The following is a 24,819-nucleotide window of genomic DNA, read 5'->3' as shown; positions in this document are numbered from 1 at the left end:
TGTATTCTGTAATGGAATACATTTTAAAAGTAACCTTCCCAACACTGGTAATTAACAATTCTCAAGAAATAAAACTAAACATTTGCAAAGAGGTCTGCTGATCCATGCTTCTAGTCGTGTTAGAGAAAACAGCGGTTAGGGGCCGCGGGACGACCAAAATGATTGAAACTGGGTGCAATAAAGTTGCATCCTTGTTGAGTTTGAAATGGTTTCTTCAAAGATGGGGACCAAGTCTGCGACCGCTCGCTGTGATTTGATTGAAAAACACATCACTCTTAAAAACAAGAGTCATCTAAAGGTTTACCTGGGCATTGGAATGGTACGTAAGGTCCCTCTCCTTCCTCCTCTTCTTCCTCTTCATCATTCTCATTGTTCTCGTTGTCCTCGTTATCCGTCTCATTGCCGGCCTCTCGTTCATCGCGCCGAACGCCGACGCCCCTTTCAGCTCCAGACAGCCCATTTTCTATGCCCCACCTGCCCCCTCCCTTCACGGGAACCTCAGAGTCACCGTTAGTCAAAGTCCGCGTGTTGATTAGACGCTGCCTCTATACGTCGCCGCCGCAAACACAAGAAGCACATTCACAAACACACAAACACAGAAGGGAGACTGGTCAGATCTGATGCATGAACAGCCCCATTCTCCCTTCAGTACTAAACAGCATTCATGAACATTTTAGCTGAATTTTAGCCACATGCTGAAGAAATTCAGTTTCAGAGAAATGTTATTTTTATAGGGAAGGCCTTTTTATATATTTTGCCCTACAGCCCTTCTGCTAGGAGACTTTTATTTCTGTTTGTCAAACAGGTGAAAATTTCATATAAGACGATCTTTACCTTACAATACATCTTTAACCTCCTTGGGCCTGGGCCTGATATCCATTTACGAGGACATTATACTGCTACTGTTCTACTGAAATTTTAAACGAATATCTCCATGTGTGGCTCTCATTTTTCTTAGAAACAAAAATCAGGTAAAAGAAAAAGAAATCTGGTAATTCTTTATTTCTACATTCATCAATGCCCAAATATCAAAGAGAAATAAAAAAACGAGTTTGGGTCTTAGGAGGTTAAATGACTGTTGTGAACTCATCCTATATAAATGTACTTTATTTTAGAATGAATGTGAAAACAACAGTGGATGTCTAAGTGGTGTTGACACTTGACAGCGGGGAGGTTAAGCTGATGTTCACGGTTCTCCTGCTCTGTCTCTGACTTTCTTGCTTGCAGCCTCTCTGGGCCTGTTTTGTTCTTTTGCTGACAAAAGTAAAAGTAAAACAATAATTTGTTATATAAACTGCAGCCCTGAGAAGATAATCACATTGTGAGTGAACATGAGCTCCTGTGCATTTGCACAAAACAAATCTCAGTCTTTCCTGCAGCAGTATAATATTGTGAGGGCCAGACTCCTCTACTAGAGAGCTTAAGATTGTACTGTAGTTGTTAACATTCACCTACTTTAAGATTCCACAGAAAATATTATATTCGTTGTTTTTCTTTAGAGTCATTTAGGTTTATCTCAAGTTCCACCTCTTTTATTTGACCTTCAAGGTCCAACATCTCAGAATAATTTTTATTTGCTTTGTTTTTAGTGTAGCTTATCATCTGCCCACGAATAAAAACCTTAAAGGCTTCCCATCTTACTGAGGCTGTAGTTTCGGATTTATTAAAGTAAAAATAGTCATCAATATTTTTGCCTACGTATTCCAAGAATTTTTGATTGTGCAGCCAGTGTGGTTTTAAACGCCAAATAGGATTACGTTTAAAAACTGAGAAGTTAAGCGTGGTTAATGAGTGATCAGATATAAGCACACTTTTATATGAAAAGCTGTTAATCCTGGAGATAAGAGAGTTTGAAATAAGAAAATAATCTATGCGACTGCGACTATTATGACTGGCTGAATAGCAAGAGTATTCTCTCCCTGTTGGATTTTTTAATCTCCATATATCTTTAAGATTCAATTCAGACATAAAGTGTTGTATGGCTTGTCTAGATTTTGGGTGGGAAGAGTCTAAACCTGATGATCTATCAAGCTTAGGCTCTAGGGTACAATTAAAGTCCCCCCAACAATTATCTCACCGTGGAGGGCTGCAATAGAGAGGAATAGATTGTTATAAAAGCTGGAGTCGTCGATATTGGGACCATATAAATTAAAATTAAGTCTTGGTTCAGCACGGAGCATTGTAGGATAATGAATCTCCCTGCAGGGTCCAAGATGGTTTTTTTAATACACATGGGCACTGATTTATGAATGAGTGTTGCCACTCCTCTAGCATGTGTTGAGAAGTGGCTAAAGAAAGCCTGACCTGACCATCTCCTCCTTATCCGGGCAATTTCACTCACGAGTAAGTGTGTTTCTTGATTAAAGACTATCTTTGGGTGATATTGTTTAATTCTATCCATTACTCTTTTCAGTTTAATACACAACATATATTGCGTGTTTATACCCCAGTCTATAAGCTATGGTTCTACTTTTTCTTAAAGCGACAGATGTAGGGGCACCACCGTGGGGCCGTCAGGTGTCACAGCGGTCTGATGTGAGGCAGGATTTGCACAGATCCTCAGTGTGGTAAGTATTGACTGTCAAACATGTCATTTGATAACTTCACCAGCACCTACACCTACTGATAATTTCGTGGAAAAAACTGCGTATAATTCAAAATATTTGACTGAAGAGACAAGGCTGTTTTAAAAACAGAGACTGATATTCAAAGCGGCTTATAAGAGAAGGGGACCCTGGACACAGATGATAAGAAGGCCCACACACTTAAGCATCTCGGGTCATAGAGTGTATATACTGATGGATGCCTTTGTTAAAGAGGTCTTGTGAAGGCCCAAGCGGAGCAATTTGTGCCCCAATCTTTGTGTGGTGAGACTGGACATAACATGAGGTAGGCCTGCTCTAAACCACTGCCTGTTTTATCATAATTTCTGACTCTATTAAAAGGACTTAATTTAAAAGAAACAGAAAACAAAACAAAACAACTGAATTTGTGTCACAGTCTGGCGAGGGCAGACTGTAGGTGTTGTCAAAAGGACCCAAACGCAACTCCATAAACTGAACGTGGCGTAGATTTAACAGAAAATAAGCCGTTTATTGAGGCCAGCAAACAGCAGGACACAGGTGAACACTAAACCATAGCCTAAACTGGGTGAACTAAAGCTAAACATGAAAAACCTTAAACGTGGTGAACTGACATAGAATGCTGAAGTGAGGGTATGGATGAGCAGACGACCTGACAAATGACATGCAAAAACAGAGGACTTAAATACACACATGAGGTGATCAGGGGAAGTGGAGACACATGAGGAAACAGCTGACTAACATGAACCTAATGACAGGAGCAGTGAAGCTAAATACAAAGAACCAAGAACACACGACTCCTTCCAAAATAAAACAGGAAACATAATGAAACGCAGACATGACAACCAGAATTTGACAACGTAAGACACAGACATGAAACACATGAAGAGCAGGGGAGACTTAACATGGGTTGGAAACACGAGGGGGAATTAATAAGAACGAAAATCACCTAGGCATGGTAACAAATGAACTTAGAAAACCTGAAGGGCTTAACTTAAACTATAAACATCAAAATGAACTAAAACTCAAAACACTGGGTCATAAGACCCAGGACCGTGACAATTTGTCTCAAAACTTTGATCTTAAAGTCATCAGGGAACTGTTTATTGAATTATAAAGATCATAGATGCAAAGGAGCTGATGGCTGTTTTCAACATAATACAGTACAGCTAATTTAGCAATCTGAAGAGCTGCCCTCTGTTGGCCATTTGAAAGAATGCAGGTTTACAGCACGTCTGCACTGGCTTGACTTTTCAGACCTAGAAGCTGCATCCATCTTTTTATGTACAGTCTATATCACAGACTGAAAGTGACACAAAACAACTGCAAATCAAGCTGTCTTTTTGTAATTATCTCACTGGTACCCCCCATGGTTGTCTGTCTGTCATTATCACCGCTGTCATTGCCTTATGCAAATATGTTCACAATGCAACAGCTTGACAGGCAATGAAACTCTCTGTGCAGACAGAGAAAAACATTCTGACTGATTAATGCGCACACGGAGAGCTGCAATGCAAACCAAATCACAGACAATACAAACTCTTCAACTACTATGGCAAATAAGATGCCATGTGATTCTTTCTGTTCCAAGCTTGCCCATCACGTCCTGAACAGCCCTTTGTAAATGTAGCATAGCAGGCCATGCCTAGAATCCTCAATGGTGGAGCTGATTTGTAGGCCAGGGACTGTGTACAGCTCCAGATTACTTTGCTAAAGAGGCTGTCTGAAACGCTTTCCCCTTGGAGAAAAACACAACGCAGTCTGCTTCAAATTGGAAATGTCAGCAATCTCTTTTTTCCCCTCTTTTTTTCAATCAAAAGTGTGGCTGAGGTGCACCTGCGTGTGCCGTTACCTCAGTGATGAGCATTCGTGAGGCCATGGTGAGACGAGTTCTGGGGGAGAAGTGGCTGGTGATCATGATCCTCATGCCGGCCTCGGAGAAGGACAACTGGTGGGGGTACGCTGACAGCAGCTCGTCTACCATTAACACAGATGTCTTCCTGTGGTGGTTTGCTGTGGGGCACATACATGGAATACGAGCTATACTATTGAAATAAACCAGTAAGATTTTTCTTAGCATTACGACTGCAAAGAGCAGGAAGCAGAGACATTAGCTCGATCAGAAGTTCCACATTACACGTACAAAGTCTCAATAAAAATGTACCTTTCTTTAAAAGAACAGCAGTAGCATCACAGCCATCGTCCAGTTCTGTGTTATTTGCTGCACCGTTTCTCAAAGTGGTCGAGTTCTTCTTCCTCCTCCCCAGGAAACGGACAATGTAGGAATTCAGTCTGGAACAGAAGTCGGGTTAAAACCACACTTTGCTTGGTACAGCTGGGTCAAGTCATTGCTCTTTACAGCAGGTAGCCTCCCAATAGAGATAGATTGATCATATTCAAAAATGATCTGTCAAGTATTATAAGCTGCTGTGTGGCACAGCCCACATAAAGAAATGTATCATTTCTATAAATCCCATTCATATAATACTGCTGCAGACATAAGGATAAATTATGTTACACATGGGATGAGTTTGCATATCGCAGCGTAATAAATGACACCGATCACGGGTCTTATATTAAACTCATTAATATGCAAGAATTTAAAACATTTTGTATTTTTTGCTTGTAATATTGATATTCAGTAAACGTCCACTGTTTTCAATGAAATACTACAATCCATTTGAAACAGAGCATGACGTTCTTTTCTAGATAATATCCACATTGTTGTTGTGTTACTTAATATTTATCCGTATATCTGCTAAATTTGCCAAAAGAAAAGATATTTATTATTATTATTATTATTATTATTATTTGTTTGTTATTCATCTGTTTAAATAGACATTTTAATCCCAGGGATATCTTACATGTATACTTTTATCAATACTTATTTTAGTAACTGTTACTGTTGGGGTACATTACACTCCGGCACAGAGCAAAAGTTCATTGTTCATTTTTAAGCCTCAAAGTGGATGAACTGAACTTACTTCATGATCAAAATGTAGACAAAATACATCAGGATCAGCGTGAGAGCTTCCCACCTGGAAAAGACAGTTCGGATGCATTCATCATGTGTGTCACTGTACAGTGTAAGTGCCAGGTGTGTGCAAAGTTAATCAACGTGTAACTTACCAAACTACCTTTTCATCATATATGAACTGTAATAAGAGAGAGGTGAAAATCTGAGAACCAGTATATCTAAGACATGAAGGCATAATTTCAGATGGAAAGAAAAAAAAAAGAAACAATCAGAGTAACTAGAATATTTCTCCATAGAGGAAATCCAGTATGGAGCTTTTAAAGTATCTGATGTGTTACTATGTTAACCTTAAGGTGCTTCTTACCACTATAAGAGCAGAGATCGATAAGGTGTAGTAGACTGAGTCTCTGAGCAGAGGCCAGCGGGAGAGACGGATCGTCTGGAAGAAAAGACAGAGAGACAAGAGGACTGAGACAATTCTACAACTTACAGGAGCTCAGCTACACCTTCTTTTGTTCTACTGGGTAACACATCCCACAAGGTTCTCACTGCCATGCACTAATAACATAAGCCAAGCTCTTTGTGTGTGTGTGTGCATCTGTTTGGCATCTTACGTAACATGTAATCTAAATAAGAAAAAAAATCTTTCAAGTATGTTTCTCTTTTCCTAGTGGGATTACAGCAGTGAACAGGACACGTATCCTTTTCTGATTCAGGCAGAAAAGGTTTCCATCCATGGTTTTTAATCTAAACTGTGGCCTAAACAAACAAGTCACAGAGTGTGTGTACTGCACCGGCTAAAAATCAGCGGTTAATTCTGTACCTGCACAGCGAATATCCCGCACACTCCGATGATGCAGAGGATGTTGAAGACGGCAGATCCCACAATGGTGCCGACCCCGACGTCACCTTTAGTGATGAAAACTCCTGTGCAGAAGGAAAGGAAATCACTGATTACCACACATGGCAAGTCATCTGTCCACAGGTTACAGAGACATCCTGCTTGGTGCAGTTCTTTGGTAATCTTGACGTACTTCACTGATCCACGACCCTTTGTCTAGCTGGTAACTACTGGTGGCATTTACATAATAAGTTACTCTGTTTGCATGTGTTGTTGAGTTATAGAAGGATTTCCCTCCCATAGACTTTGTTAGTGAGGGCTGCCCAGGTGTACTGCCAAGCACAAAAGCATATTTGGCAGCTTACTTTAACATTTTCTATTAATGTTTTGAATTGATTTACTCTCAGGCAGACTGCTGGCTTTTATTTTGAAAGTTTGGGTGCTGGTAACCTGCTGACCAGGCCTATCTTTCTCGAGTATTTTCTACTGGCTTGCTCACTGGCCAGGTCACTATTGTGGTAGAATTTATTACCATTCAGTTGGTTCCCCATATTGTGTGTCCAAGCCAAGTGATTGGCTCTCACTAACAAGAGTTAAAGGCTAAAAATGGGAAGACACATTTAAAAACCTTTACTAACAGTATAGTAACATTTTGATGGCAATAAATATTACCCAGATAGTCCAGGGATTGACATCATACTATAGAACTTTAGGGTCTGCAAAACACTTACCATTTAGAGGAGGATAAAGAGGAGCTCTTTATCCTCTCGAGGATACTTGAGGGTGCATGGGAGTTTGCCCAACCAGTCTACATGTGTTTTGTGGACTTGGAGAAGGCATTCGACCGTGTCCCTCGGGGTGTCCTGTGGGAGGTGTTGCAGGAGTATGGGGTGTCTGGCCCATTGCTACGGACCATTTGATCCCTGTACAACCATTGCAAGAGCTTGGTTCGCAATAAGTCGGACTCGTTCCCGGTGGGTGATGGGCTCCGCCAGGGCTGCCCCTTGTCACCGATTCTGTTCATAATTTTATGGACAGGATTTCTAGGCGCAGCCAAGTGGCGGAGGGCTTTCACTTCGGTGGCCTCAGAATCTCATCTCTGCTTTTTGCAGATGATGTGGTTCTGTTGGCTTCATCGGGTGAGGGCCTCCAGCTTGCACTGGAACGGTTCACAGCCGAGTGTGAAGCAGCGGGAATGAGGATCAGCACCTCCAAATCTGAGGCCATGGTTCTCAGCCGGAAAAGGGTGGAGAGCCCACTCCGGGTCGGGGATGAGTTCCTGCCCCAAGTGGAGGAGTTCAAGTATCTCGGGGTTTTGCTTGTGAGTGATGGGAGAAGGGAGCCGGAGATCGACAGACGGATTGGGGCTGCAGCTGCAGTGATGCGGACACTGCACTGGTCTGTCGTGGTGAAGAGGGAGCTGAGTTACCGGTCGATCTACGTCCCTACCTTCACCTATGGCCACGAGCTGTGGGTAGTGACCGAAAGAACGAGATCGCAGATACAAGCGGCGGATATGAGCTTCCTCCGAAGGGTGGCTGGCCTCTCCCTTAGAGATAGGGTGAGAAGTTCAGCCATCTGGGAGGGGCTCAGAGTAGAGCCGCTGCTGCTCCACATCGAAAGGAGCCAGCTGAGGTGGTTTGGGCATCTGACAAGGATGCCTCCTGGGCGCCTCCTGGGCGCCTCCTGGGTGAGGTGTTCCGGGCATGTCCCACCGGGAGGAGGCCCCGGGACAGACACAGGACACGCTGGAGAGATTATATCTCTCGGCTGGCCTGGGAACGCCTTGGTGTTCCCCCGAATAAGCTAGAGGAGGTGGCTGGGGAGAGGGAGGTCTGGGCCTCTCTGCTTAGGCTGCTGCCCCCGCAACCCGGCCCCGGATAAAGCGGAAGAAGATGGATGGATGGATGGAAAACACTCAGTATTCAACACCATTGTTGTAACAACTGAGGAAAACAATTACAAAATCAAAATTTAAAATCAAATAGCCTTGCTGGCAGATCATTCTCAGCTTCAGTCTGAGACTTTAAGAGAGTCACAGTTGTTAGACACAGACAGATTTTATCACGTTAAAATTGCTCACTGGAGTGAGTAATCACCAGGACTGATGACGCTTGCTGCCTAGCTCCCACATTAGCATTATGATTTTATTATTAGCCATAGCTGCTAGCTGCTACCTTAATGATAACGTAACAGATGGGTAACTGCTAATAGTTAAATGGCTATATAAATGACGACAATATGTGTGTTGGACAGGTTAGCATTTATGATAACTGTTTAATACTTCAGCATTGTTGAAATGGGCACGTTACTGACCTCAAGAAATTCTTAACAAGACCAGAGTGGCAGTCTTTAAAATGCCTCGCAAAGTTGTGCTGTTTCCTAGTTGTTCACAATGAAATTGAAATTGTGCATTCAGCTGTCTGCAGTGGTTCTGCAGGAAGTTCTGTGTTAGCAGGAGGAGGTGAAGACGGCACTGTTGCAGTTGAGATCTAACCCAAGGAATTTTTAGTATCAATTAGTATCAGAGTAGCATATTTTGACAGCCCTGCTGCCAGTGTTAGCTATGGTACTTCAAACCCACCAAACCAAAACAAAAAAGACCCTCTTCTCTCAACCCAACCGGTTGCAGCAGATGGCCGCCCCTCCCTGAGCACGGTTCTGTCCGAGGTTTCTTCCTGTTAAAAGGGAGTTTTTCCTTCCCACTGTCACCAAAGTGCTGCTCATAGGAGGTCATTTTTTCTCTCTGCATGTATTACAGTAGGGTCTACCTTACAATATAAAGCAACTTCAGGTGACTGTTGTTGTGATTTTGCGCTGTATAAATAAATTTGAATTGAATACTCTATTAGAGTGGAGTCAGATGCAAAGGATTCCAGCTGGAGCTGTAACAGTGGTAATATCTGCCCAATATCTGGATTAAAAACTGGCAACAATGTTATATTAGCTAGATAATAAGCCGACAGAATAAGCTAAGTTGAAGTAAAATATCAACTCAGTATAAGCTCAGATGTGAAAATGTGTAAACACCGTATTATAGTTGCTATAAATTATCTCTAAATATGTATTTACTTTTAACCCCTTTATTAACAAATTATTGCCTCACTATTAGTATGCTATTATCAAACTGTACTATGGATGGCTGTACAGCTAAATTATATCTAAAATGTGTGTGTGTGTATGTCTCTGTCTCACCAATGACAGAGGTAAACAGTTCAGGCGCTGAACTGCCTGCTGCCATGAAGGTCGCTCCTGCAACATCCTCACTCAGATGCAGACGCTGGTGGACGAGGGGAGAGAAAGATATTCTAAGCATCACAGCGTGGCAGTGAGAGTGTGTGATGTTAGTGCAGCAGCAGTGCAGTTACAGTCTACAATGTTTGTTACCTCGCATATCTTCTCTAGCGAGGGGACAAAGTAGTCATCGCACACCAACGCCAGAGCATAGAACATGTAGACTGCCTGCAGATGCCCAAAGACACACAGGTGAAGAACAGTATACACTTACAACTGGATAAAACCCCTGCTGAAAAAACAAAAACAAAAAAACATTTGTGCTCTATTTTCTTTGTTTGCAGTTTAATCTCAGCTTCTGTTGTCATTTACTTGATGTTTGCTGAGACTAAACCTGAAAGCCCAGCAAAGAGTTACAAGCAGATAAAATAATACACCGACATATTACTAAAACTCATCAGTTTGCCAAGGAACTGTTGGAAAATGCGCTTACTTACGTATTTAACAATACTCTGCTTCCAGACTTCAGCCAAAGATTGGTGGGGCTTAGTAAAGCATAAAAGCTGAAAGTAGCTGGGAACAGCTGGTCAAAAGTTCAGCAATAATCTTCCCAGAACAGTCTAGCACATCTGTACTTCTGTAAAACATGCTTGAATTTATTTCTATGGAACAAGGCTAAACCTTGCCATGTTTCTAGGCTGCTAAACACTTATGTCAGTTTGCAATTAAATCACTGTTGTGGACCAACTACGTCACTGTTAACCAGAAGACGTTCTGAATTTATATAGCAGCAGCTTCAAAAATTCATTGTAAATTTCTGAGCATGTAAATGGCAACAGATTTACAAGTTCATCAATTTATCACAGGTAATGTCACAGGTATCCCAAACAGACTGCATGTAAATGCATGGAATGGGCAAGTTGACCCACATTCAATTGCAAATTGAACGCAGAGTGACTCCATGATACTGAAACTTGCAACTAACTGCAAGCAGTTGCAGATGTGGTCTGGTCTTCATAGCTGCTGAAAGTAAAGTAATTAAGAAAACAAACAACCACAGATATAACCACAGATATAACCACAGCGTTTTTTTTTCAGCAGTACCTTTCATCCCGCCCTGATACACAACAATCCTCTGCCATCTCACAATCTCTTTGCTTATGCATTGATATACCAAAGAGTACACTGATACAGAGTTCACACAATTGTGTTCCCAGACTGACAAAAGTTGGGAAGAGCATGAGAAACTACTGCAAAAAGACCTCAAAGCACACCATAAACCAGCAGTTGTGACATCATTGTCAACAGACATTGTTGTCAGGCATAAACTGTTACATGAAGGCTAACTAGCAAAGTCCTCCTTCTTCTTCTAATGAACTTCAGTGTTTCTAGCGGTACAGTACTATCCTGGCAGCCCGTGTGGTCTCACTAATTCCTCACGAGGCTAAGTAAAGAGGTTTTTGTATCTTCAAGGCTAAAATCATTAAGCTGAATCCTTCAGTCTTCTGCCTACACAACATTATCTACCTTTCTTATCTCCATGTGGATCAGAAACCAACCTGCCTGAAAAACCCCCACAACCTTAATGGTCCTGTTGAATTGCATGATGCAAATACATAGCAGGGGTAAACACTCAGTTTGTGAGTTTGAAAGTTTCAGAGATGTGACAAAAAAAATTAAGACCCATTCAAATGGAAGACAATCTATTTTAAAGCATTTAAAGCCACTGAAAAGAAGAAAGCTAGAACTACTTTGGATATGCAACAACTTTAACCCCTTAGCAGTCCAATTAGTCCCCTAAACCATCCAATGTACCGTGGGCGGTACGTCCGACTGCTAACAGGTTAACTCCAAAACATTCAAGTGTCCATGTTAGTGTGCTGCAGGTGACACTCACGCAAAGCACGTGCAGACCCACTGCTCCTTCCACGCGCTGCTTGTTGGTGAAGTAATCCCTGGGGAACTCATGGATTGCTGCAGCAAGAGAGGGGGAAAAATCACTTACACATGCTGAAACAGTGAAAGGAGGCAAAATCTGAGCAATTAAATACTGACTATAGCTCAAGGAAGATACCCTGAGGGCCTTATGAAATAGCTCATCAGCCAAACAAAGACAAATAAACAAATAAATACAATCAAACATGGATACAGGTCCAAAGGATGACTGAATTTAATATCTAATAGGGAGGGAAATTAAGAAAAAGAAGTTGCACTACAGTGACTTCAAACAAAGGCAACTGTTGAAATCCAAAGATAAACACAAGGCAATTGAAGACTCATTTCCCATGATCGGTTCCATCGTTTTTAAGTCTAGCTTTTGTCTGTTAGCGATTTGCAATTAAAGTCAGAGAAGAATCTCAAATGGCAATTATGAATAAATATACCCACAGGAAGGAAAACGACAAAGAAATTTTTAAAGCACACAAAAAAATTATAACAGCACGCAGAGCGGTAGTCTGTTTTTCATTTTAAAGTAACTCACTTTAACCGTTTCCTCTTGGTTTAAGACTGTGGTCATAATTATAATCATTCATGGAAATGTGAATTGAGAAAACCAGTCATTATACTTGACTGTTGAAAATTCCTAATAACTAGTGCCACAATATGTTTAGTACAGGTAAACACTTCAAACCTAAAAATTCAGTACAAGCTCTTTCTCTTTCTTTCTAATGAAAGATGTTTGCTTTATAGGTTTATGATCTTCTTTTTAAAATGAAAACACTGGAAACAGAAACACACTGCAACTAGAGCAGGGCGATATGACCAAAAATATTTATCACGATAAATATTTGAAAATTTGCGATAACGATATAACTGACACTAGATAAAATACTTTACAACTCCACAACTTTATTAGTGAAAAAAAACATCTATGTATTTTTATTTGAACAAGCAGCTGTTCTTTATGTGCATTAAAGTTATATAAAAATTTAACAGTGCAAATGCAAATTCCTCGCTGACAGTTTAGCCAAAAGGCATTTTCCTTTGTTAAATACGAACAAAATGATAGCAGAAGTGCTGCCACGTGTCTGGCAGCACTTGTCTTGAAAGTAAGAAGAAAAACTGGATCATGAAGGGACTGGAAGCCAATGCAGGAAGCCCGGAAGGCTGGTCTTTCCTTTAAGTTGAGCTGCTGCATTTGGTATAGCCTCCAGGCAAGAAGTAACGACTGATCAGGGCTGACATCCAAAGAATTACAATAGTCTAACTGAGAAGTAATGAAGGTGCCTTTTACTGTCTCAGAGTAACATGGAGGGAAGCAGTACTTCACCTTACTGAGAAGGCTTAATTGAAAAAAGTTTGTCTTAACAACAGAGCTAATCTGTTGATCAAATGCTAGAATGCTACACTCTACGGTGTCAAATGCAGCAGTCAGATCCAAGAACACAAGAATCAACAGTTAAAAGCAGGACACTAAAAACTCTTAAAAGGTCTGTTTCCATGTCATAATATGAAACCAGACTGGAACTTCTTAGAGATTTCAAATAAATCCAGGCATGGTTGTAGTTGGTTAAAAACTACCTTTTTAAAGTCCTTTGGTAGAAAAGGGGATTCAGAAATGGGCATGGAATTAAAGAGGAAGGAAGAATCCAAGTTACTTGGGTTTCAAGGTTGTACTACAGCAGTCTAAAAGCAGCCAGGACACAGCCAGATATCAGGGAGGAGTAAATCAGGTCAACAATACATGGCCCAAGGGTATTAAAAACATCTTTGATGATGGGGTGGGATGCTGATCTATTTCAGTTAAAGGGGAGGAAATTCTCAAAGACAATGGGCATACAGGAGAACCAGCATGATCGAAGACCAAAGAAAAAAGTGCTGATAGTAGAAATCTTTTCTTTAAGAGGTCTAATAGCTCTCTGGTATTACAAGTAAGAAGTTTCTTAAAATATAGAAGCACACTTCATGATCCCTTTGCCATCTTCTTGCATGGATCCATCACTGGCTTAAAGCTTTTATCCTAAAAGAAGCCACCACATCCAGCAGATCAGTACAAGTAGAAATCAAAGAAGCACAAATTCAGAGGGACTCAGATTACAGTCCTAATGCTGATTGTGAAGCACAGACTCATTAAAAGCTGATGACAATGCTGCTAAAGGATTAATTGTCACAGTTGGTGACATAAGTTTTACAGTTTAACTTGGGAACATGTTAAACAGCAAAAATGTAGAAAATATGCATGTCACAAATCTCAGCAAAACATAAATTTAAACCACATGACAATCTGAACTCACCAAAGTCTTGTACATATTCTTGGTTGACAATAAATCAGCACACAGAACAAGACTGTTGAAGCTTTTGACAAATGTCTATGCCTCAAAAGAGAGAATCAGACTGCGACTGCTGACACTGGAAACAGGATTTGAATACAATCACTAGTCCCCTACTTCTGCAAATAATCTCATGTAAGCTGAGACAGATGCCCTGAATGGTTGCGAGGCTGGAGGTTTGATCACCCACATTACATTTTATCCAAGTTTTGTGGGATGGTATCTGATATCAAGAAGTGATTGGCAGAGACCTATTCTAGTGAGTTTAACATAGATTGGGCATCGTTCCATTGTCTGGATTCACTTACCCTAACATTGGGAACATTGTTAGCAATTCTGGAGTGTGGGGCCTCCCTGCTGCTGCGGAGTCGGGGTGGTCTGCTTCTCCCCACCGCAGGGAAAAGGGTAACACCACCTGGGTCTGGGTGCAGTTCCCCCCTCCAGGGGCAAGGGTACCTAGACCCGGTTCGTAGAGTACGCTTGGGGAGTGTGATCGTGTGTACAGCGTCTCTTTATGTCTGTCTCCACGTTGGTTGAGTGTGGAGTAAGTGCATATGAGAGCATGAGGGTGGGGATGGATGTTTGTATCTGTGTGTGCCTGTATGTCTGTGTCTATATGTCAGGTTGGGTGTCAGACGCCACCTCTCTGGGGACATCCCAGGTCCTCCAAGGTATGGAGGTCTATCTCCACCCACCACCACTTCCCGCCAGTGGCAGACGCCCTCAGACATCGGTGCGTTGGTGGTTCTTTGTGTCCGGGGATGGGCGTCCAGGTACACACCGGCTCACTCCTTATCCTCACTGCTTATCGGGGCCTGGAGCCTGGGGCTCGCTCGGGCCACTTTGGAGGTGGGGTGCCCCCGGCCTCTCGGCCTGGGGCTCGGTCACTCAGGCACAGCTGGCTGCCGGCGGAGCTCACGGGCGCGTCACTGCAACCCCCCCTGGCTTCTGTTCCGCGGCTGCTGAGTGAGCCCTCATCTGGGACTCTCCTCAGCTCTTTGTGGGACAGTGGTGCGGCTGCCCCTCTGTTGGTCTTCCTTGGTCTCTTGTGTTCTGGGGGCCTCTGGATGTCTGGAGTTTTGATCTCCTCCATACCTGCTTCATGCCCTGGAGGACGGGGCTGTGGCCCCCCCACACCCTCTAGCAGATCATTACATGAAGGAACCTTTTAAAAAAACAAGCGCGTCCACGCTCACAGGTGTACACACGGGTGATCACACCCACAAACTACACCCTTTTTGGCTCCTACCTCAAAGCACACTGTGTTCTGTTGATCTTATGTGCTGCACAATAATGTTTAATATTTAGTATTTACTGTCATATTCCCATATATCATTGTGATGTTGTTTATTCTATTACTCTTGTTCTCTTCTGCTTGTTTTCTTTTTTCTTTCTCAGCAGGTGATCCAGGTGATTGATATATGCATTTTTTTTCTCTGCCCGTTCTGTTGGTTTTTGTTTTTTGCCCTTCTCCCCCGTCCCTCTTCTCCGCTGTTTCTCTTTCCCTCTTTCTTTCTCCCCTTCTTTCCTCCAGTCAAGTCTGTCCCGTATTCAGCAAGTGAAAATAAAATAAACAATAAAAGGTGAATCAAATGGACCATTACGGCAAGGCTGGGATGGTCAATTTGGTAAAGTAAATCCGTTGGGCATCTTTGTTTGCCTTTAGACAATAATTCTGATGGCAAAAGAGCCAAATGCAGAAAAACAAACAAACAAACAAAAAAACCCCCAGCTGATTAGCAATTCGCTAAGCTAACTCAGGGTTTCGCCTGTGCATTCATATGAATGGGGTTGCATTGGTAGCATCTGAACAATTACTAATAAATGTCTTCAAAAAGCTGCTCTGTTGCTAAGAATAATTAGATTAAATTTTAAAAGACAGTTTTAGTTTTTATTTTCTCAGCTATTGTCTTGGTGGTCTAAACTTTTAACAGTTTAAAAGTATAAATGTAAAAACTGAATTAAAACATGGTATGTTTTGGTCTACAGTCAGTAAGTAAAAATAGGTTTAATTTTTAGCATTATACTGCTGTTTCAAAATTGTTTGTGGTAAAAACAATAAAAACGTTCCCTTCGCCTTCAGGACAGGGAAAGGGTCCTGACCGTTGTTTGTGCTTATGCGCCGAGCGGGACTCTGTTGTCCTGCTGGGAGACGTCAGTGCTTCTGTGGGCAATGACAGCGAGACCTGGAAGGGCGTGATTGGGAGGAACGGCCTTCCGGATCTGAACCCGAGCGGTGTTTTGTTATTGGACTTCTGTGCAAACCACAGTTTGGCCATAATGAACACCATGTTCGAACATGGGAGTGTCCATAAGTGCATGTGGCACCAGGACACTCTAGGCCACAGGTCGATGATCGATTTCGTAATCGTATCACCAGATCCCCGAACCAATGGTGGACACCAGAGGTAAGGGGAACCACCAAGCTGAAGAAGGAGTCCTACCGGGCTTGGTTAGCCTGTGGGACTCCGGAGGCAGCTGATAAGTACTGACAGGTCAAGCGGAATGCGGCGCGGGCGGTGGCGGAAGCAAAAACTCGGGTGTGGGCGGAGTTCGGAGAGGACTTTCAGACTGCCTCGAAAAGATTCTGTGTTTTGTGAACTTGGAGAAGGCATTCGAACGTGTCCCTTGGGGTGTCCTGTGGGGGGTGCTCCCGCGACCCAGACCCGGATAAGCGGAAGAAAATGGATGGATGGATAAAAACAATAATCAAGAAGAATCTGAAATCTGTTCATCATAGAGACTTTAGATGCTATTAAAAAACACACAGACATAGACCCTGTAGACTCTACACACACAAAAGGATCCACAAACGTGGTGATGAAGTGATACCATATGCACTGGTTTCTAATCTGGAACATAACCTGGGGCCAATTCCAGACAGCATGTTCGACAAACTCTGAGTTTAAAGATAAACTCTGAGTTTAATAAGAGCTTTAATAAGAGCTCAGTATTTTTGGTTGCAGAAAGGAACAGAGAGAGCTGACAGAATTACTTCAGTCAGCTCTGAGCACATTCACCCTGAGTTAAGTAGGTGTAATAATAGAGAAAGAATAGAGCTACAAGACCAGGACTCATCTTGGCAATGGGTAAATGAAGAGCAGAAGTTTAGCAGGATGAAACATTTCAAATAAGGAATTGTAAGAAACTGCATTTTGTTCCAATTACAGATTGTATCTGGACAAAATAAGCAACTATGAACGATTCAAAATGGATCCAAACGGGAAGAACAAGGAAGTAAATGGAGTAAAACTCAATCTGGGGCTCATCTGCTGGGAACATTAAAGCAGAGTTTTTATCCAAAAAGTTAGATTGTTACATTACATCATTACAGTACATTTTTACTGAAGAATTACTAAAAAATGAAACTTTCATAAACTGAAGCTGAAGATGATACAGATACACTTTTAAGAATTTTTGAAATTAAAGGTTAGGTTAAAAGAGTTGGCACAAGTAAAGCCTTTTTAAATAACGCTTCAGTTACTATCACTTAAAGGCTTAGGGTACCTAATCTGTTCTGGACCTCTGTCTGTCCAGAACTTCACTGTGTCTGAATATCTTTATTGTAATGAGACACTTAAATCTGCATTTTTATGTGTACACATTTGATCGACTGGGGTCACTCAAAAAAAAGAAAAAAGAAAAGAGAAAAAAAAGAGGGACAGAGGTTGACTCCAACACTTGACACATTTGACACCGCATTGAGTGAAGGTATCACTTTGACACCGCTTTGTCCCTCCATCCTCGACCTGTCAGAGGTGACAGCATGAATCAATCTCTGTCCAACAGCAGTGGTCAATCACAACACGCCAAAATATGCCGCGTCTTCATACACAGCCATCCTGTGGATTTCCTGTTGAATATGACTCTGCGTACGAGCAGCCAGGCTAAAAATAGCCACGGCCCAGCGTGACCGTGTGCATGTGTGATGTGGGATTTGCTTGGCTTGCTCTGTGTGAGTACTATCTGTGTTCTGTGAGTATGCATGTGCACTCCCCCCCCCCCCTGTATGTTTGTTTGCTGCGTGTGTGCGCTTGTGTAACGTGAAGGCAACCCAATGTGCAGTGACATTCTCCCTCTCAACAGCCGAGAGCTCGTGAGTCAGGCGGCTTTTGCCCTGCGTGGCCCAAAGACAACACAGGCCTGTCTGCTTACAGGAACTGACAGCAGCATGAAGAGGAAGAGAGAGGTAAAAGGGGAAGACATGAGCGAGGCAGATGGGAAAGAGAAAAAATAAGTTTTTAATTGGAATCTAAAATGATGTGGAACAGCCAGGGGAAAAAGGAGAAGATTAGAGCTGTGAATGACACGGGTCTGTCATTTGATGTCTTCTATTGGTCTTTAGTGGTCAGCTGATTATCATAAAACATCACAACAAGGTTTAAATCACCATCTGTATTTTCCAGTAATCCAGTCAGCAGACTGTCATTAATCACTTAGCAACATTATGTTGTAGCTTAGTTACCATCTTTTGCTTGCATTTCAGTTCAGTGTATTGGCTAAAATATGTAAAATAGCAAACATATATTGGAACAAAAAAGGAGCTGCAGTAAAGTCGGCCAGTGGGTGGATAATAATCGCCTAATAATATCAACAAAATACCCAGAACTGGGAAATCTGCTTTAATGTTCCATTCAATACACATTGAAATTTAAAAATTTTTTTTTTTTTTTTTACCTTTTCTCAGGTGGATAGCGCTCTGCATGGGTGTTATCTGGGTTTTATCCTACATCACAGTAATACTGATAAGACAAAAATATAAAGGTTACCTTATTATTCATTTCCAGATTGATATTTTTATTCTTGGACTTTTGCACACAAGGCTGCCCCTCATAAGATCAAAGTCTGATCAGCAGTTGGATGAAGCTGCTGTGCTGACAGTGAGAGTGTGTGCCTGAGATGACCAAGTAAGACTTCTGCTCTCACAGATTCAAGAATAAGAAAGACTGTCTGTATTAGAGTGTTTGCTTCAGAGACTGATGGTGTGAATGTGAATGTGCAGGATGCCAAGACTGGCACAACCAGTTGTTCTGGTTACCTTCTGACACAGGGTAAGTTCAGACATTGTTTTTCCCTTAATGAATGAAATCATTATTTTAAAAGCTGCACTTTTTATTTGATTTTGTTTCCTTTCACTAATATTAAAGTCATTTGATCCAAAACATTTGAATATGACAAATATGCAAAAACAAAAACCCAACAACTCAGAAATGAAGAAGGGGGAAGTGTATATACGCACACAGCCTAAGTTATAAGTCTGCAACAGTTTATAAGCTGGTACAGTATTCTTCACTGCTGTTAATAATGATAAACCTGTAGATTTCCCTCCTTCAGTCAGCAACTATACAGTCACATGATGGCCTTTTATTGTCTTTGCAAGTTTGAATGGTTCTTAATTTTGTTCTCTATTTGTTCTATAAGAGAGATGTGACAGGAAGTGCTGCAAAGTCACAATGTTCTACGTGATGATGACCTTCCTGATGTCTGCAGCACTGCTAAGTGTTTAACTTTACATATTAAAGAAGCTGTGGGGAAGTTTCCTATTGAACTGTAGGTTTTATCAGGCGTTAAATGAAAAGGTTGACACTGATCACACAGATTTGGAGGCCTCCTAACTTTTACTCCTCTCTTGTTTTGTCATTGATTGACTTTTCTTTTTGTAAAACAGGGAGGGACAATTTCTCCAAAACAGAATGTAGCAAATCACAGTTGACTTCATTCATATACAAATGACCCCTTTTTGTTTTTATCTTTAGTTTAAATAGTTAAAACATTGGATTTTTAAAAAATGTATAAATGGGTACTGTGAGCAGTTTTCTAATAACTGATCAGCTGTTGCTTTTGTTAGCTTTTAGACAGGCTTTGAGAGTGACGAGGCCTGAGGTCTATTGAGAGTGTCGACTCCCAGATGCTCACCACCTTGGTTCAGGGGCGACTGCCATAATTTTTTAAGAAGGTATTTAATTGGATGCTCTCAAGAATTTAACTATATAAATGTCTGTACAGTCTAATGAAATGGTTTTAAGTCCCACATTAATTATATTAAATTATAGTTTGTGACTTTTTATATGTAAAAAGTACCAACTAAACCTGTTCTCTGCACCTCATCTACAAATGATGTTACAAAACTAAAAAATGTCACATTTATACCGCCACTCTATTTTATATATGTGACTCTTTTAGGAGAATGGAGCTGTTTTTATTTATTTCTATGGATTTCTGAAGCCCTTGACAACATGAGCTCTTTCTAAAACAATCAGTTTGCATAGTTTTAAAAAATAAATGAGACGCTTGTTCAAGCAAATACAACTAAGAAATCATCTGTTGCAGGTACTTTCACATTACTCAGAATTACTGTTCTAAACAACTAGTATTTACTAACACAAGAGTACATCTGACTTAAATTATGAAGTAGTCTGTAGTTTCTTTTGTTACAACATAAATTTTCTATTCCACTTGCGTTTTTAAGGCAATTGGTTTGCAAACTTTTTCTTAGTGAGGTTAGCCCATTAGAATTTACATTGCACAAGCTCATACTGTTTGCGGTGTTGTGTATGGACAGCGCTCCTTTAATTAACTCCTTAGCAACGCTGTGGCTAACAGCCTTTCTGATGAATATCCAGCCTCTGTGCCAGTCCGCTGACAGAGTGATACTAGAGGGGAGGCTTTTTTCCACAAGTGATTATTAGTTTCTACAATCAAATTTTCCCTTGTTTATATATTTGATTACTTAACCAAATTTAGAATCTATGTGTTGACAGCCAAAACAGTTTATGATACTGAATCGATGCTTGGAAAAAGGTAAATACATTATAGCTACATAAAACTACTTAGATTAAAATGATAATTCATTCAAATTCAAATAACAATAAACTGAACTGCACTTGGGGGGCCTATCGCAACTTTTGCATCATATGTAAATTCACAACGACATTCATCAAAAAATATATGGTTTTATCAAATATTAACCAATTCAGCACCAGAAGTTAATGTCTTCTTGTACGGCCCAAATTTGTACTTCTCCACTAGGACTGGGCGATATATCGAGTTTTTAAATATATCGATATATTTTTATACAAGATATGAGATGTGACAATATCATTTATATCGATATAGTCTATGTTACGTTATAATTATACTTGTGGAGCCACAAGTTTGCCTCTCGAGGTAACCGCTAACACGTTGATGCCTAAAATCCTTTCATTTTCTGAAAAATCCACAGTGCGCCTAATGTATGAATTCTGGTTGTGCTTACTGAACATGAACCGATTTTATGTGGTAGACGGCGCTCAGCAATCTGTCAAAAAATGTTTCACTATGACTTTGGTAAGCTACAAAGCCGCACCGCTTGATGGATTGTCTTCAACGTAATATTACCGTATTGCGTGTGTATAAGGACCACAAATGGCGCCTGTAAGAGACATGGTTACAAAGAGGATTTCAAACTCCAGGCTTTCAGTTACGCAGTAGAACTTGGGACCAGAGCAGCTGTGAAGTCTGCCTGTCTTTGTTATTATGCTCAGCGTCTTTTAGTTTACAATTGTGAGCTTTTTCTTATGCACAAAAACAACATTGCTTTATTTTATTTATGGAGCATTATTATTTAATAAATGCTGATAATTTATTTCTGAGTAATTTTTTCATGTACATCTATGCTGTATGTTAATAAAAGTGCCTGTGTGAGATCTGGGACACAGCTTTGACTAAGAACTCTCTTTTTGTTCTTACTTTATGGCTTTAAAAAATATCAAGATATATATCGTATATCGCCATCCAGCTAAAGAATATCAAGATATGAATTTTGGGTCATATCACCCAGTCCTATTCTCCACCAAGTTTCAGGAAATTTGGCTTGATTGTTTCTGCTCCCACCTACTAACAGACTGAGAGACTGACAAACAGCAGTGAGAAAACAACAGAGCAGGTTGCAAATCAAACAACACTGCCATCGTTGAAATTTTTAGGCTGCTTTAAATGTGTCTCTTTCTCCAAGTAATTTAATAAGTGCATCAGCAGAACCTCAGATGTTAAACAGAAAGTCAGTCAGCAAGTGAAAGGTACTTATCAACTCTGTGGGAAACAAATCTGTCAGAAAACAGCTTTCGCTTTATTGGCCGGTTCCATCAGCAAAATCTGCTTCACACTGAACGCTCCCAGCCAGGACAGTTGTGCACACAGATAAAAATAGCAGGCCACATCATCCTGAGAACATGCCGAGAACAGAACAATTAAGTTCGGTGTCTGTACTGTCGCACATCTGACACAGATTGTATGCAGATTCTCACGCACACATTACAAAAACACACAAATCGCAACATCCGCGGGCTCATATAGATGCTGATGAGATGCTGCTTTTGCCAATTCCACACAGCCCCAGAATAACAAAGACAATAACAGTCTCAGCCTGCTGGCATGACTTCTTCTTTCCAGGAATCGTTGTGTTTTCAATTCACAGATTAGAGGCTCACTCAACCCGGCCAGCCAATGCAGGCACAGACACAGGCCAACTCTATTCCTACCAGAGCTGCGTGTTTGTGTGTGTTTGACGGGCCGTTGTCACGAAGCTGTCTCTTCTCTCTCCTTTCCCTTCAAGCCTGGCACTTATAATGAGACTTCCAGATGGACGAACAGGCAACATACCACGAAATAACTACTGTTCTAACAGACTGAATGCACGTGCAGGAGTGTGCAGTGCTGGTGGACAAAAAGAAGTAAATTCAACTTTTTTAATTCTGTTCATATCAAAATCTTGGAAAGAGCTTTGAAACCTGGACATTTAAACTTTTAGTATCACTATAATTCCACTGTTGTTAGACTGTAATTTGACTTTGATACACTGTGAAGCCATGGGTTTAACTGGGATTTGTGCAGGTGTCTTGCACATGCTTCCACAGTCCACTACAAATATACTGGCAAGACCGAAACACAACCACATACCACTAATATTACTGCATGGTATTTTCATGTTCTGAAGTGCACGACTGGCAGAAACAACAGATTGTGACAGCATCGATGTGATGTCAATTTAACATAACCTTCTTGTAAAGGACGGTGGGTTTAATGATGCCCTTGCAGTGAGATATATGACAAAATGACACCATGTTAACAAAACTTGACTGAACAAGACGCCCCATAAAGACTCAAGAAATGAAGGCACTGTTAAAATAACTGACCCATGCAAAAACATTTTTCTCAGATGGTGCTTTTCCAGCACCATCTGAGGATATCACTATCTATTATGGAGGATAGTGACAATTGAACAACTTCACATCAACACTGGATTTGTGGTTCCATATCTATATAAGGCTCACTGCCCACTTTACTGAGTTAGTACAGTACCTCTTGTGCCTTTTTCATTCAGAACTTTTGTTTTGCCTTGATAATAAGCAGTTTTGTTTCTGTTTTCCTTCTTTTACATTTGAAAGTTTCCTGATTATATCCAGAATGCCTATTTTTGTTTTTTGTCTATGTATTTAAGAGACTGTTTCCCAGAAATTTAAAAGAAGCGAAATACAGAGTACATTATACTTTTTGGAGATATTACTTTGTAATAATGTCTACAATATTTATAAAGAAAACACTTTAAAACTTTAAGCTTCTGACTGGTTTAATGTATTATGTGTCTATGTTATTTATTTAAAATGCAGTTATATAATGTCATTTATCACGACAGAGAGGAGCAGTTTAAACTTTGCACGAACCCATAGCTGGCAAAAGCCAGTTCTGAAGACAGCTTTTATCGTTTTATCGGTGGCAGAGAAACATGCACAATTTTTTTTGTCTATCTTGATAAGATTTGGTGGAATTTGACAGATAAGCATATTGCGGTAGATCCCCCAGCTGTAACCTGGCTGCAACACAGGTTTTGTGCTTCCGTAGTCATCCTCTGACACTGGGGACGAAGGGTTCTGTTACTGTAAGTGCTTAAATGTTGAAAATAGTCCTATATGAATATGCGTCTTGGTTTAGGATTGAACAGATACATGCGCCCGACTGTTGGACTGGCCTGCGGTCTGTACTGATGTCAGCTTCTGCCTGCTGCATTTTCCAACTTCCACAAGTGATTACTGATAGCATTATAGAGGTACATGTGCAGAGTAGGGTGAGGAGTGCCCTGCCCCACATACAGTTTTCATATAACACCAAAATGAAAGAGGAGAATAAAAAATGACCTATTTAGGTTTGTTTGGTTTTAGGCTGGATGAAACCATCAAGCTGAAGGACTTAAGTAAAGCTTAAATAAAGTAAAGCAATCAGCCAAAGGAACAGCTTTTAAGTCAATGAACATGTGGGGATAACACACTGCAGGGTATTAAATGATCAAAGTGCATACTCCACATGCACTGTGCTACTTCTCAAATATGACTCATAACATGTTGTTTTTCGACACCATTCACTACAGACAGATTAACTGTCATTTATCCACTTCGTGTTTATGTCTCTCTACAATAAATAGATTATACTGACGATGCTATTTAAGAATACTCACACAATACCACTTGTCAGTGCAGCCAGTGCAGAAATGCCTTGAACCTCCATTCTGTCTAAAGGGCACGGATGGTGATAGGTATGACTGCACAAAGACTTTGGTCCTAGAGAGTTGGCTGAAGAGATGGGCTTAAACAATGAAGTCCTAAATTACCAGTCAATGCTAGCAACTTTGGTTAGCAAGTTGCTTTCAAAAACTATGGGTGCAATGCATAGACACATATTTCAGCTAATTAACCTCCTAGGACCTGGCGTCCACATTTGTGGACATCACATTTTGGGTTGTCTAGACCAAAATACAAAATTTTGCTCTACAAGGGCCTGATATCCACATATGAGGACATTATACTGGCACTGTTCTCTCGAAATTTAAAGCCATTGTCCTCATATGTGGATCTCATTTTTCTCAGAAACAAAAATCAGGTA

General features: G+C 40.9%; 1 protein-coding gene across 1 annotated transcript in view; it reads right to left on the bottom strand.

Moving 5' to 3' along the window:
• Nucleotides 1-24,819, bottom strand: part of LOC102209908 (sodium/potassium/calcium exchanger 3-like) — a 133,398-nt gene that overhangs the window by 12,581 nt on the left and 95,998 nt on the right. Inside the window, exons 3-12 of the mRNA XM_005752505.1 lie at nt 11,532-11,608; nt 9,788-9,862; nt 9,596-9,680; nt 6,383-6,486; nt 5,924-5,998; nt 5,712-5,737; nt 5,567-5,620; nt 4,747-4,874; nt 4,435-4,595; nt 305-545 (exon numbers count right to left, since the gene is read on the bottom strand). Of these exons, the coding sequence (XP_005752562.1) occupies nt 305-545; nt 4,435-4,595; nt 4,747-4,874; nt 5,567-5,620; nt 5,712-5,737; nt 5,924-5,998; nt 6,383-6,486; nt 9,596-9,680; nt 9,788-9,862; nt 11,532-11,608 (1,026 nt within the window). The remainder of the gene's footprint in view (nt 1-304; nt 546-4,434; nt 4,596-4,746; nt 4,875-5,566; nt 5,621-5,711; nt 5,738-5,923; nt 5,999-6,382; nt 6,487-9,595; nt 9,681-9,787; nt 9,863-11,531; nt 11,609-24,819) is intronic.

The sequence above is a fragment of the Pundamilia nyererei genome, unplaced genomic scaffold (genome assembly GCF_000239375.1).
Source record: "Pundamilia nyererei isolate P.nyererei 1_Seehausen unplaced genomic scaffold, PunNye1.0 scaffold00363, whole genome shotgun sequence".
In the NCBI taxonomy this organism is placed as follows: domain Eukaryota; kingdom Metazoa; phylum Chordata; class Actinopteri; order Cichliformes; family Cichlidae; genus Pundamilia; species Pundamilia nyererei.
This window is presented reverse-complemented; position numbering and strand designations above follow the sequence as displayed.